At 44.6% G+C, this 13,865-nt stretch overlaps 1 protein-coding gene across 4 annotated transcripts in view; it reads right to left on the bottom strand.

Annotated features, from left to right (window-relative positions):
- Positions 1-13,513, bottom strand: part of MAP3K15 (mitogen-activated protein kinase kinase kinase 15) — a 166,529-nt gene extending 153,016 nt beyond the window's left edge. For 2 of the 4 annotated variants that reach the window (XR_010596664.1, XM_065579738.1), the window contains exon 1: positions 12,796-13,512. Coding sequence is in view for 3 of the 4 variants with exons in the window: in XM_065579738.1 (XP_065435810.1) it covers positions 12,796-13,126 (331 nt within the window). In the remaining variant the exon portion in view is untranslated. Of the gene's footprint in view, positions 1-12,795 lie in introns of all 4 variants that reach the window. The other 2 variants (XM_065579742.1, XM_005281571.5) reach the window with 2 other exon arrangements.
- Between the last annotated feature and the right edge of the window lie 352 nt (positions 13,514-13,865).

The following is a 13,865-nucleotide window of genomic DNA, read 5'->3' as shown; positions in this document are numbered from 1 at the left end:
CCAAATGGCAGAGGATGTTACGGGTTTACAGGGATCCTCTGGGTCAGATATATGCTTATTAGTTCACTAAAGAGTGGCAAGTAAGGTCTCTACCAAGGCCAGTAGCCCACTGGTCATCACAATCATTGCAAAATGTACATAAGAATATATTTAAGTTATGTATCTATACCGAAAATTATGTTCTTAAGGTCTTGGAGAAGACAACATGCCTCAGACAGGTTTCTTTCAGGCAGGAAGTAACAGCTGTTAATCTTTCAGTCTTTTCATAGGTGTATTGTGTATTAGTCTGCTTCACAATGGAGGTCTATGTACATACTTAGCCTGATGCTAATCCAAAGATTGCGAAATTGACAAGAGAAGGAAGGCACAGGGGAAAAAAAGTCAGCTAGGGTCTCGTTTATGAAAAAGAACAAAGGACTGTCCTGATATAGGAAAAGGTACTTGGATCCTCTATTGGGGAAGCAAGGTCACACAGTGTTGTGTCTCCCAGAAGAAGGGGTAATAGCAAACTGACAGTAAAGTGCTAGCAAACAATACTTTATTAGACATGAGAGTATCTTGTAAATTAAGTCTAGGCTCTAGAATGTGTGTTATGATTTTATTCTATGTGTGACCATTTGTTTCCAAAGCTGCTTCTTGCTGTCACTTGAATCTCTATTCTTCGCTAAATAAACTTTATATGGTATTTCTCTATGAATATATCTAAGTGGTGTTTGTTAAGCAGAGTGGTGATCTGAGGTGGCAAGCTGGGGTGTACTGTTTCTCTGGAAGCAGCAAATCTGTGAGTGTCCAGTGGAGCAGGGGCTGAACACTCCAGGGAGACGCTTGTGGGGCTCAGGGGTTGCAATGTGCCTATTGCTAACCTGTGGCAAGACAACAGGCCCTCTGTAGGCCTAGATGGGAGTGCTTCTGTTGCTTGTGGCTGGTGGAATCGGGGAGCTGACCCACGCTAGGCATAGACTAGGTTTTTTCATGCTAAGGGCAAGGGGTAGTGAGCTACCTCACAATTCTGGGCACTCCCAGGAAGCATCACAATCACATTAGCACTTTGGCCACAGCGTTGCACTGGGAGCCCACCCCCAAATCTTATTCAGTATCTCTGCTTCCCAAGATAGAGTTCTCCATTCTGTAAGTATGGCCTGCAGTCTTTGTTCCTAGATGTACACATTTACATGTAGCTGTATTAAAATGCATATTGTTTTCTTGCACCCAGCTTGCCAAGTGATCCAAATATCAGTGACCTGCCTGCTTCATTATTTATCACTCCCCCCAAGTTTTGTGTAATCTGCAAACTTTATCAGTGATGATTTTATGTTTTCTTCCAGGTAATTAATAATAATGTTAAATAGCGCAGAGCCCAGAACCAACCCGAGGCACCCAACTATAAACACCCCCGCTACACGATGATTCCGTTTACAATTACATTGAGCCAATCTGTTAGCCAGCTTTTAATCTGTTTACTGTGAGCCATGTGGATTTTATATCATTTTAGTTTTGTAATCAAAATGTCACGCAGTACCAAGTCAAATGCCTTACAAAAGTCTAAGTATATTATATCAACACTACTACCTTTATCAACCAAATCTGTAATATCAACAAACAAAAAGATCCTGTTAAACTAACTCAATATACCTTCTATAAACCCATGCTGATTTGTTACATCCTTATTTTCCATAGAAATTCAGTCATCACATTAAGTGTCAAGAAAATGTAATTTTTCAATTTCTACACTTACTTTTGGTCAGATGCAATTTTTGACATTAAACAGAAAAGAACTCTGGCTGTTAGCCATTTTTAAGTTTCCTTCCATTCTGCTTCACACAAATGCACTTTGCATCTTCTCCACTTGACTAAGTAAGACTGATAATGTCAGTACATTTGGAGCATGAATAAAACTAGTAAAAACAGCACATGTAATGTTTGGCTTTCAGTTTAATAATTACACCCTTTTCTCAAATTTGCTTTAAAAGATTTAGATAAAAAAAAAGAACACCTGAAACAAATAATTCAGACACACAATATTGCAAGCACACCAACAGAGAAGCGGCCAGTAACTGAAGTGGACGGTTGGCCCATTACACAACAATGCACATAGCAATTCTGCTCAGCAAGGAAACCTGGTGCCAGGAAGTAATACCAGTGTAAACATTAGCTTTTCTACTGCAGATTTTCATTTTCAATTTAGATTAGAGCAGTAGAGCTGACTGGTCTGGCACTATTGGAAAGTGACATACACAGTACAATCCTATAACCCTATTTTCATTTACAAATTCCAAACTCCCATTTCATCCTGTCACTCTCTTTGCAGGCAAGACAAACATGACATTCCAAAAAACCAGGATTCCTGAGTATTTTCTCAACTGCCATGTATGGGACAACAAGGGAAGTAGTTTTCGCAAACTAATAAATCCGATCTCACCTTGTATTAAGTTAATTTACAGATGGCAGATAATTAATTCTCTGTATACAGTTTGGATAAGATAAGTGCAGACCTAAGCCATCGCCCAAAACTTGAACCAAGGTCAGATAACTTTTCCCCTGCATTAATCCCTCCTGCCCCTAATTTTCATATGTTTCCGCAACTCTTTGTTCTGGTCAGGCTTGGAAACAGTGAAATATTAACACTGAAGAAAGGTTTTTCTCTCAGTACTGCTGACACTATTAGAAGCAGCAAGTACAAGAGTCTTATGAAAGAGCCTGTTGAGAGATTTTGCACATTGGGTAATGATCTGAGCAAGATTCCTCGAGCTTTTGAGCACTCCCTGTCACTAGCAGCAGCAGAATTATAGTTGAGTGAGCATAACCATGCTTTGGTTAACACAGGTAGAAGGGAAACAAATATATTGCTGCACAGAATCTGGACTGTTTCTCCGATAATTTGATCTAAAAGTCAGGAACAAATAAGACGCAAATCCTAATGAAAGGGTTCAAAACTGCTTCAAATCAACCTTAGATGATACCTATAATATATATCTTTTCTTCAGAGTTATGACTGAAATTGTTCCATGGGCTTATAGCTGTATGTACTGTATCACAAGCTCTTTACCTCAAGTTTCTCGATCTGGAAAACAAGCATTAAATCAGTATTATTATTTCTAAGTGTGGTAACGTTTATGAAGCATTTTGTTTTTTATTTTCAGTGTATTACATGGGGAGAAGTGTATCATGACAAAGCAACGCATGAAACTAGTTACTATGGTTTGCTCCTTATGTTCATCAATTTTGTAGGAGGAAAAGTCAACATTTAGTATGGAAACTTTCATCTTTTAACTTGCAAATGTGCAAACATTTTAGGTACAGGACTTGAGACTTACCTCAGACACATTACCATACACTGTATCTGTAAAACTCTATGACTTTATTGTTGATCAAAATTTCACTAATTGCCTCAAATCCACCATTTGTTGATATGAATGAAGTGCCTGCAATATGATTTTTGTCCATTTCACAATACATGTTGGACCATATGGGCTAGTTTATGAAAGGTTCATGGGATGCAAGAATGTCAGCAAAGGAAAGAACTGTTGCAGTAATTCTCAGTAAGCATGACAAATTACTTTAAGAGCTTGGGGGGGGAGAGGGTAAGCCATGGAAATTTATGGAGGCCATCCAACGATGTCAAGGAACTCTCCAGGTAAGAGCATATGAAAAATGCCATGTGTTGTGTATGTTCCATTATTCTCAGATGTAACCTTGGAAGCCTGAGTGGATGCATGTGCCCTGAGGAGCGGTAGCCTGCCTGAACTCCGGAGCAAGAGGAAGACCATGCAAGTCTCTGGGGTTGACTGAGGCACAGAAGCCTTTGGTTAGACAGGATTAACAGTATGGAGCAGCAGAGGCACACCTGCGATGAGATGGCTGCCAGCTGAGCCCAGCTAGGCTGAAGGTTTAGTTTACATATCTTTTGAACTTCGGTAAAGGACTCCATGGCCCTGGAAGGAGCAGGGCTCTACAAAAGTGGTCTGGCAGGAGGCCAGGACACTCCTATGGCCTGAGTAGACTAAAAGAAGTTTGTGGAAACTGAGGTAGAAGATGCTGCATCACCACATCCAGCCACGAGGGGGGGTGTTGGGGCAGCAACTTTGGAAACTCAGTACAGGAAGCAAAACACTCAATTGCAATCTAGTCTGCAGCAAATTTGGTGGGAAAATATATGAAACAGAACAACATAGACCAGGCTTTAGGTAGTAGCAAATGTCCCAGTGCAGAAAAAAAATTAGAAGCAAAGCATAAATAATGGAAGTTCTATGACTAAGGAATTAAGCAGATTTAAGATAAGGAATGGAAAAGTGAGGAAAGTGATGGAGAATCGTCCAGTTTTCCTGGCGGTGTAAAGGGAATGGGTTACCTAGGGAGGTGGTGGAATCTCCCTTCCTTAGAGGTTTTTAAGGTCAGGCTTGACAAAGCCCTGGCTGGGATGATTTAGTTGGGGATTGGTCCTGCTTTGAGCAGGGGGTTGGACTAGATGACCTCCTGAGGTCCCTTCTAACCCTGATATTCTATGATTCTATGATGATAAAGAAGGATGTGGTTCACACGAAAAGGAGAACAATGACAAAGAAAAATCTGGTTTACATGAAAAAGAGAGAAATGATAAAGAAGAATCAGCCTCAAAGAAGAATCAGCCTCGCATGACGACAAAGAGCAGTGAGCAAAATTGCACACCACAAATCGATACTTCAGATCCTGCTTTATGGCCAGTGATCCTGAACTCTGCCAATATTGATCGTACAATTTTGAATGAGCTGGGCAAAATCGAGGCTATGACATTTCCAGTTAATGAACATTAACAACACTACAAAACAGTGCTCAAAAATGGTGAGAAACTGAATTGGCATTGGCTAGTTTACTCAAAATCAACTGACAGAGTGTTCTATTTTTGTTGTGAAATATTTTACAAGAATGCCAAATCGTTGCGTGCACTTTCTGGGTACAATTACTGGCATAACTTAACTGATGCTCTAAAGCAAAATGAAAAGTCACCCAGCCATTTTACAGCCTACACCAAATGGATGGAGTCCAGGCTCAAGATGAATAAATGCATAGACGCAGAAAACCAGTGCATTATTGATGTAGAAACCCAACATTAGAGAAATGTACTCGAGTATCTGATCTCAATTACCGTGTTCCTTGCAAAGAATAATTTAGCTTTCCAGGGCTCATCGGATAAATTGTTCATGGAACATAACAGTTTGGTACAGCTGCTTGGGAAATATGACGATGTCATGCGTGAGCACTTACATCGAGTAGTTTGTAAAGAAGCTATGGACCATTACTGCAGCAAAACAGTGACCTTATGGCAAGGAAGATAACATATTGATGCAGCTCAGCAAGTACTACACCATAATAATGGAGTGCACTCCTGACATTAGTCACAGTGAAAAGATGTCATATACAGTAAGATTTATGGATGAGGATGACTGTATCCAAGAAAAGGAAAACTTTATCTGTTTCTGGTCTGTAGATGACTCTACTGGAAAATGCCAAACAGAACTGTTTATGAATGTTCTGAATGAGAATAAAATAAAGCTTCAGGACTGCCACGGCCAAAGCTACAACAACAACGGCATGAACATGAAGGTAAGAAACGGTGGTGTCCAGACAAGGATCCTTGCACTGAAAGATCCAAGAGCTTTTTTCATGCCTTGTGGCTGCCATTCCCTCAAACTGGTTGTATTAGATGCAGCATCATCTTCTTTAGATTCAGTATCTCTCTTCAGAGCATGGCAAAGGATATTCATCCTGTTTTCAGCATCACTATCAGATGAGGACAAAGAGTGTTGTGGCACCTTATAGACTAACAGACGTATTGGAGCATAAGCTTTCGTGGGTGAATACCCACTTCGTCAGACGTATGTCAGATGGAAGATCCTCACGGACAATGTTACAAATCTGACTATGATGCTGTGAAGCCGCTAAGTAACACTTTCTCGGAGAGCAGCATGAACAGTGTAAGGCCAGTGAGGTACCAAGTGACTGAGGCTTATGATGCCCTGATGAAACTGGCACAGGTGAGTAAAGCCAAGGCCGGAATGCGACACGAGGCGCAAAGCCTGGCAAATCAGACCACTGACTTCAAATTTCTGGTCTCAATTGTGGTTTGGCACAATATCCCGTTCCAGGTAAATGCTGTAAGCACAGACATTGTGACCACTACTACCTCGATGAGAAGCTGTCTTGATTTCGTTGTGGCCTACAGAGACAACGGATTTGAAGATGCCATCACTACTGCCAAAGAAATGGTGGAAAACTTAGGAGTTGAGCCTGTCTTCAAGGAAACTCATATTCATCAGAAGAAGAGAATGTTTGGTTACGAGGGCAGAGATGAGGTGATGGGAAGCTCGGAAGAAAAATTCAAGGAGTTTTTTTGCTCACTCGTTGACACTGCTTGAGTGTCCATTGAAGAGTTTCGGATAAATGAAGCACCATGAAAAGATCTTAGTAAGGTGCTGGCAGACAGGAAAACACTCTTGAACAATTGTATGGACCTTCACCAGACACTGATACATGGGGAATGTTCGGACATCATTGATAAAGACTTTATGTCGAATTGGACAACATCCGCCACATTTTGCCACACAGGAGCTTTGCCACTCCAAGTTCTCCAATTAATTCATGATGCAGAGCTGAGGGATACTTTTCCTAATGTGTGGATAGCTTTGAGGGTTAACATTCTAAGGCTGTCACCTATTATGACACTATTTAATACCGGTCCACCCAATGTTGGTGCACAGTTCAATTTCTTGATGTTAGTACATTTCAGTTATTCTTAAAATTAAAAAGTTTCAATAAGTTTAGAGGAAATTAATTTTTTTATTTGCTCACATATGGCATGAATAAATACAGATTTACAGATCCTAGCATGCAAATTTATTGTCTTATATGAGAGGGATAAATCATGCATGCAAATTGTGCAAAGTTGTGAAATGCAAATGCAATAAAAATGAAGTATTCAACCATGTAACAAAGGGGGGGGGAAGACTGAAGATGCTCCTCATCTGGGGTGCCATTTGTTCAAAGGACCCGCCCTGCACATGACAATATATGTGGTAGATGCATCATACCAGGGTTTTGCATTTTTTCAACTTGATTCATGCTTCTGATATCAGAGGGGGTATGACATTAATACATAATGTAATTTTGGTGAGAAGACATTTAGATTTTAAAATGAAAATCTCAAGCTGTTGGGACAGGTGGAGAAGAAAAGAGTAAGGGAGGAAAATGAGGTCCTCTTGAAACAGAAAACCAATCCAGCTTTGGTTACAAAAGCAATGATAATCTCACCAGCCCGGGAAAGAATGGGTGCCAAACCAGAGTCCATTTCAAAGTGTGAAGATAGGCTGCAGCATATGCTTGGTGACAGATAAGGTGCTTTCACTTCAACTGCTGAAATGTGTCCAGGGCCCCATAGAAAGCAAATGGAATGTCCAGATATTGGTATAGTCCAAATGGAGTGACAAATACTGTTATATCCCTGGATTCCGGGGCGAAGGGGTTTCTGCCAGTACTCTTTGGTGAGGTCCAGATTGGTTCTATACCCAGACTTTCCTAATATATCCAACATCTCACCCACCTAAGGCATGGGATAGGAATCACATTCTCCTTCCTGAAATCAGTACAGAACCAGATAGGGACCAGCAAAGTCAGACTGCACCATTTCCTCTAGGACTCTATTACCCCTAACTGGAGCGGAATCTAGTTGTTCCCATAGATAGAAGGCATACTGGTTTGCATTATGGGTTGTGGTATCTTGCTCATGCCAGGCCTCTTATGAGAGGTCTAAAATACTCCAGGGCTGTCTCTCATATGACAACTCAAATGGTGAGAAATCCAGGAAGGACTGTGGGATCTCTTGGACTGTAAACAATAAGTACAGTTGCATAGTAACCCAATTTCGGGTTTGGTAGTCACTGTTTTTGAAGCATTCCCTCCAGTGTCTGTTAAAGTGTTCTACTAGCTAGTCTATCTGCAGGTTGCACACAGGTTCTTACCTATCATATATTAAGGAGGGCATATACCTCCTGGATTAGCAGGGCCATGAATGCAGTGCCCCAATCTATTAAAATCACCATCAGCATTCCTAATCAGGAAAATACTCTAAGTAATTCATTAGCTATCTCCTGTGCCGATGCCAAGTAAAAGGGGACAGCTTCCAGCTATCAAGTGGCATAACACACAATTACTAGGATAAACTGACAACCACTCAAACTTGTCTCTAGAGGTTCCGCCAGGTCCACCTCAATCCTTGGAGCACCTACCAGCAGGAGAAGGACTACAATGAGTCTTATAGGCAAGCCTAAATACCACCAACTGGCACTCAGAGCAGGAAATGCAATAGTCCTTTACCTCTTGGTAGACTACCGGCCGAAAGAATTAGTCTGGCGCCCCTCTTTGAGTCTGCTCTACTCCTAAATGGCCTCACCCCGGCTCATATGGACTAGATTCAATACCTATCTCTGGTACAGTTTGGGAACAATAAGCTGAGGTCAGCATCTTCCCCTCTGGGTATCCCAGACAACCCTTACCAGGATGTCCCACTGAAGCTCAAACTAGGGATACTGAAATCCTGGAAAGGGTCAGCCAGTGCCCCATTCACCCTAGCCAGTCATCTATAGAGCCAACAGAACAGGGCATCATCCTGGCTTTGAATAAAATTGGACCTACTAGGTATGGTCACAGCATCTATCTCAGGATGGAGGTCGCTGTGGGATCCAGATTACATTGCACCACTGTGCTTTATCTAGCTCTTTTCCTTGGGGTTTCCTGGTTGCCCAGAACCTCTCCCCTGGCATCATGAGGTGTCCTTTTAGACATAGGCCACTCACAAAAGTTTGGGATCAGAGAAGGAAAAGTCCCCCTCTGGCCAATTCTCCCTCTGGGTTGTGATGCTTGGCTTTGCCTCTCTGCGTCCCTTAAGAGACTGGATATGGGGCCACAATCACTGCCTAGCACCACTGAGTAAGACAAATGTTTAGCCACAGCTACTATCATTTCAGTGTTCCAACCTACCCACCAGCAACTAAATCCTCGTCATGGGATAGGGTCAAATGTCCTCCTGGATACAGTCAATGTATAACCATTTTCCTATCACCTTGCAAATTCTCCAGGGATATTAGTGTTCCTCCACAAATATCTGTCCCAAGCCTGAATCCACCAGCCCTGACACCTGTGTTCCATTTACAACAACAGAAACCACTTACCTTCTGATCCAAAGGGTCCCTTGAGGGTCTCAGATATATGTGCTTATTCTAAAGCCTACTTCATATTGGGCCAAACCCAGTCCAAATGGCCTTCCTGCCCCCAGAAGCAAATCAGGGGACTCGATACTGGGATTGCGAAGACCCTCTTTTCTTTAGTCAGGGACCCACTCACCTCAAGTCCATCTTTTCTAGGAACAAGGTCTGATGAATTGGGAATGTGGTTGTACAATTTAAAAATTCTGGTTGATAGTGTAGTTGTATTTTATGAAAACCATAAGTTGTATCATGAGTGCCCATATGTATGTGGATCCACCACTGCTGACAGGGCTTGTAGCAGATACAAACCAGACAGAGACAATGCAAGCATTAAATGTATTACACACTTTGCACAGAGGCTGTTATATGCCCCTGAGAGAGTTGAACCTTAAGCAGAAGCTTCACACCTTTGGGTAGAGTTCTGGGAGAGGGTGCATTTAAGTAGTTAGGGTATTTCAGGAGTCTGTGCTGCCCATTCCTTAAGTCCCCTGATGAGTCACGTGAAAGGCAGGTAGCCATTAACTTTTATTTTTAAAGAATGAGGTTATCTACTTCTTGGGATAGCTCAGAAATGCAGAGGATCAAAGTACTGAGTGGGGAGAGTACGAAGACTGAAAGAGTGGAAGTACATGGGAAAGAGGACATAAACAAAGGAAGTGGGAAACCAACAAATTATGTGCAATACATTATTCCTGACCTAATGGAATACATCAGAATGCAGAACACTAAAAGCAGAGATGAGTATTTTGTCTATGAAGTCCCATGTACATCCATGCTGCTATTTGAATAACAATACTTTATTTTACTCACTTTACACTCTGGAAGCTTAATTTCTTTTGGTTTCTAACTTTTATTAATAAGATGACAGAACGACATGACATACAGACAACAGATATGATTACAGATTCTCCATCCCCATCCTTTAAGAGAGGATATGGAGTAAATAGTGTAGAAAATATAACTTTATTTTGTAGTTAGTGGTAGTTTGAAGGTTGAACTGTAACTCTCAAAAGGGCAAAAAAGAAGAGAAAAGGATAGACCGGGCAGAATTAGAAAGGTGCTCAATGTTTTGTACATGTCATAATTAATATATTTTAAACTAGATTTGAGCATTCCAAATAATCAAGAGCAAGCTTGCCAAATGTCATAACTGGCCCTAATGCTGAGCCATATGAGAGAGTAACCTACAGGGCATTTGAGAGGATCATGCTCTATTCTATACCATAATGAAGGAGGTCTTTCCAACACCCAAGGAAAACTCCCCACCCCTCTTTCAGAAAATTCTCTACCTTCTTTTTGTGCCCATTGCCTTCTCTGATTGTTATTTTGAAAATTAATATTTGATGGCTTATACACATCACTGCATATTTTATTTATAATAAAAATCATAAGATAGGAGATACAGCATCAGTTTGCAGTTCTTCAACTCCCTGCGGCATATTGTCATGAAAACAAAGATACCAAAAATAAATGGAGTGGGTGAATATGATTTGAAGGAAACACAATAGTTATTAGAATTTTTAATAGGGTTAGAAAAATGGAGGTGGTACAGGCCTATTCGCACCTCACTGGCATGATAGCCTCCTTAATATAGACCATTAATGGACTAGGATGCCACGAATCATTCAACAATAACATCTTTGCCCTTTTAAAGAACAGTAGCTCTGGCTACTTCCAACTGGAATATCAGCAGCATTCGGTCGGAACCAGAAGGATGGGAGCTCTCAGTAGATAATGTAAAGCAAGAGAAAATGAAAAGTACATTTAAAGTAATATATTAAATAAAATAACTCTACAATACATTTTTTTAAATGTTATGGATTCACAAATTCAGCAACTGTTAAGTAAGCTCTTGAAATTTTAAATCCACTTGTGCCCCTCTAAAATCCAGTCTCCTTGCTTACACAGTCTGGCTTTCCCTCCACCTCGAGAGAAAGAAGGGACTTCTGGGAAATTGTTTCCAGAGTGACAACAGGCTTTTTAATACAGCATTTTATAATTTTTTTGTTTTTAAAGTAAAATTCAGTTTCTTTGTGCAGTGTTGGATTGATGGTCCTAGAAAATGAAGGCTAAACCAGATTATCATATTTAATCTCCTAAAACACTATGGCTAGGGTATAAAAAAAGAGCCTAAAGGAGGGGAGTTAGATGACCAAATCCCCTGAATTTCAATGAAACTCAAATGCCTAACCCCCTTAGGTGACCTAAAGACAGGCTTTATGTCCCATTACCAAATGCCCTCACTCCTCCAATCCAGTGCCAGTGTAACAGAAGACGTTCCCAGATTGTGGTTCATGGAGCACTTGTACTTTCCAAAGAGCTGGTTAGTCAGGTTTCCTCCTCCTTCCAGCTACTAAATCTCATTAAAATGCAACTATAGTACATTAAACGTTGTCCTAACATCACTTTGCCATGGAAGCAATAGCTGCCACAAGGATATTAGGAATCACAAAAGGTGGGGGGAGTGGGTAAAGTGGTTTGCAATATTATCGGAAGGGAGCTGTCCATGAGACAATCTCTCTAAAAGATTTACACGATGAAAAGGTCTGAGAACCCCTAGTATAAAGGAAATGCAAGAGCTCCCATGGGGGTGGGGGGGGGAGGGCAGTTTCTTAAGTTCTCATTGTCAAAGGCATTCTGGGGCAAAAACTCTTACTCCCCTCCACATAAGGCAAGGATATTACCATGCTCACCCCACTCCCCTCCAAGAGGCCCCCCTGTTCTCATCCTTCTATCTCGCCCACTTTTTTTTAAAATGTGTTACAGCCACCAAGAGCAGCTCCTTTGCCTGGCATGTGTTGTCATGTTTTCACACATCCCTGGGGCGGGCTCTGTTCCTGCCCCTCTTCTCATTTCAAGGGATGCGAGGGGATCCCCATCTTCTATGCCCATACAGTCCCCAGGGAGCCAGCAAGATGAAGACTAAGCAGAGCAGAGTCTGAATCAAAACCCTGGAGCCAAACACCCAGTCACCAATCCCCAACATCAGAGGAGAGGGGAACAAAATCCAGAACTAGGGGATAAGCAAACTAAGAAACCGTTTAGGGCCCCATGCAGGTCTGGGGGGTTGGTGGCAAAAGGAATCTGATTTATTTACATAAGAATGGCCATACTGGGGCAGACCAAGGGTCCTTCTATCCTAATCTGGCCCTGCTTCCAACAGTGGCCAATGCTTGATGTTTAGAGGGAATGAACAGCACAGGCAATCATGCAGCAATCCAGTCCCGCCCTGAGGCCCATTCCCAGCTTCTGGCAAAACTGAGGCTAGGGCCACCCCAGCAGGGGGTTGCAGCCCTGATGATCTTGGCTAGAGGCCATTGCTGGACCTACTGATTACCCCTCCCCCTCTTCTTATTGAAGGTGGACTTTCTAACAAGTGTCTGGGTACTGCTGGGTCTGGCTATGTGTTGGCTTCTGGAAATAACGTAGTTAGTATTGGGGGGTATCCCCGTTTAGGGCCCCCCTAGCCCCGCCTGTGCCCAGCGCTGCCCCGCCACACAGCTGCTCCCCGGGCTGGGCGCAGGGCGGCAACCCGGGCGCTGCTCTCCGCCCAGCTCACCTGCGTCGTAGAAGGCGTCCAGCACCGCCGTCTCCCCAAAGTCCAGCTCCCCGAAGTTGACCGTGGTGAGCTGGGCTCCCTGCGCCTCGCAGGCTCGCACCAGGCACTGCAGCGCCCCGGCCTCCGGGCTCCGCGCCCCGGCCCCGGCTTTCGGGCTGTCGTTCAGCACATACACGGCCCGCAGGGAGCGCTGCCGCGGGGCTGGGACGCCGCCCTCCGCTCCCGGCCCCGCCGCCTCCGCGCCCGCCTCGGCCCCGGGCTGCTGCTCCGCTTCCCCGCTGAGGAAATGCTGCTGCTGCTGCTCCGCCGCGGCGCCCCCGCTGCCCTCCATGGCGCCCGCCCGCCGCCCCGCGCTACATGGGGGCGCTGCCGCCTGCCTCTGGCCCCGGGAGGGTGACGGCGGCGGGAGCGGGGGGCTCCCAAGCAGGTGCGGGGGGGGCTCAGCCCGAGCCCGGCTGCGGGGCAGGAGTTGGGGAAACTTCTCCGCAGAGCGGCCGCCCCGCCAGCGGCGCTCAGTCGTCACGCGGGGGCAGGGAGCAGCGGCGCTGCGGCCACGCCTGTGGCAGGGCGAAGCTGGAGCTGCCCTCGGCGCCGCCCGCTGCCCGCGCTGGGGAGAAGTCGGCTCCCTGCTGCTCCCTCCCCGGGCGAAGGCTGCAGCTTCAGACCGCACAGGGGGTCAAACAGCTGGGAGCGGGGGCGGGGCCCAGGGGCAGTGCTAGAGCCGGGGGAGGAGCCGCGGCTGAGAGCGGGGTCTGGGCGCTGCCGGGCGGGGGGCAGCGGAGAAGCCGGCTGGGATTGGGGGGGGGGGGGTAACGGGGACCCCATGCCGGGACGCTGCCGTGGTTGCAAAAACAGGGCGTGGAGACCGGGGGCTTTTTGCTCCATCTCAGCCCCCGCTCCCCAGGGCGGCGCCGCAAACTCTGGGCCCGTCCCAGCGCCCAGACCAGGCTGCTCCCCCCGGCGTGCGGAGCCGCGAGTCGGGGCAACATTTCACATGCAGCCCCCGGCTCGCTAATGGCCAGACGCGAGTTTAGAGACTCCCCGGTCCCGTGTCCGCAGCGCCTCCGAGC

Source organism: Chrysemys picta, chromosome 1, assembly GCF_011386835.1.
Source record: "Chrysemys picta bellii isolate R12L10 chromosome 1, ASM1138683v2, whole genome shotgun sequence".
Lineage (NCBI taxonomy): Eukaryota > Metazoa > Chordata > Testudines > Emydidae > Chrysemys > Chrysemys picta.
This window is presented reverse-complemented; position numbering and strand designations above follow the sequence as displayed.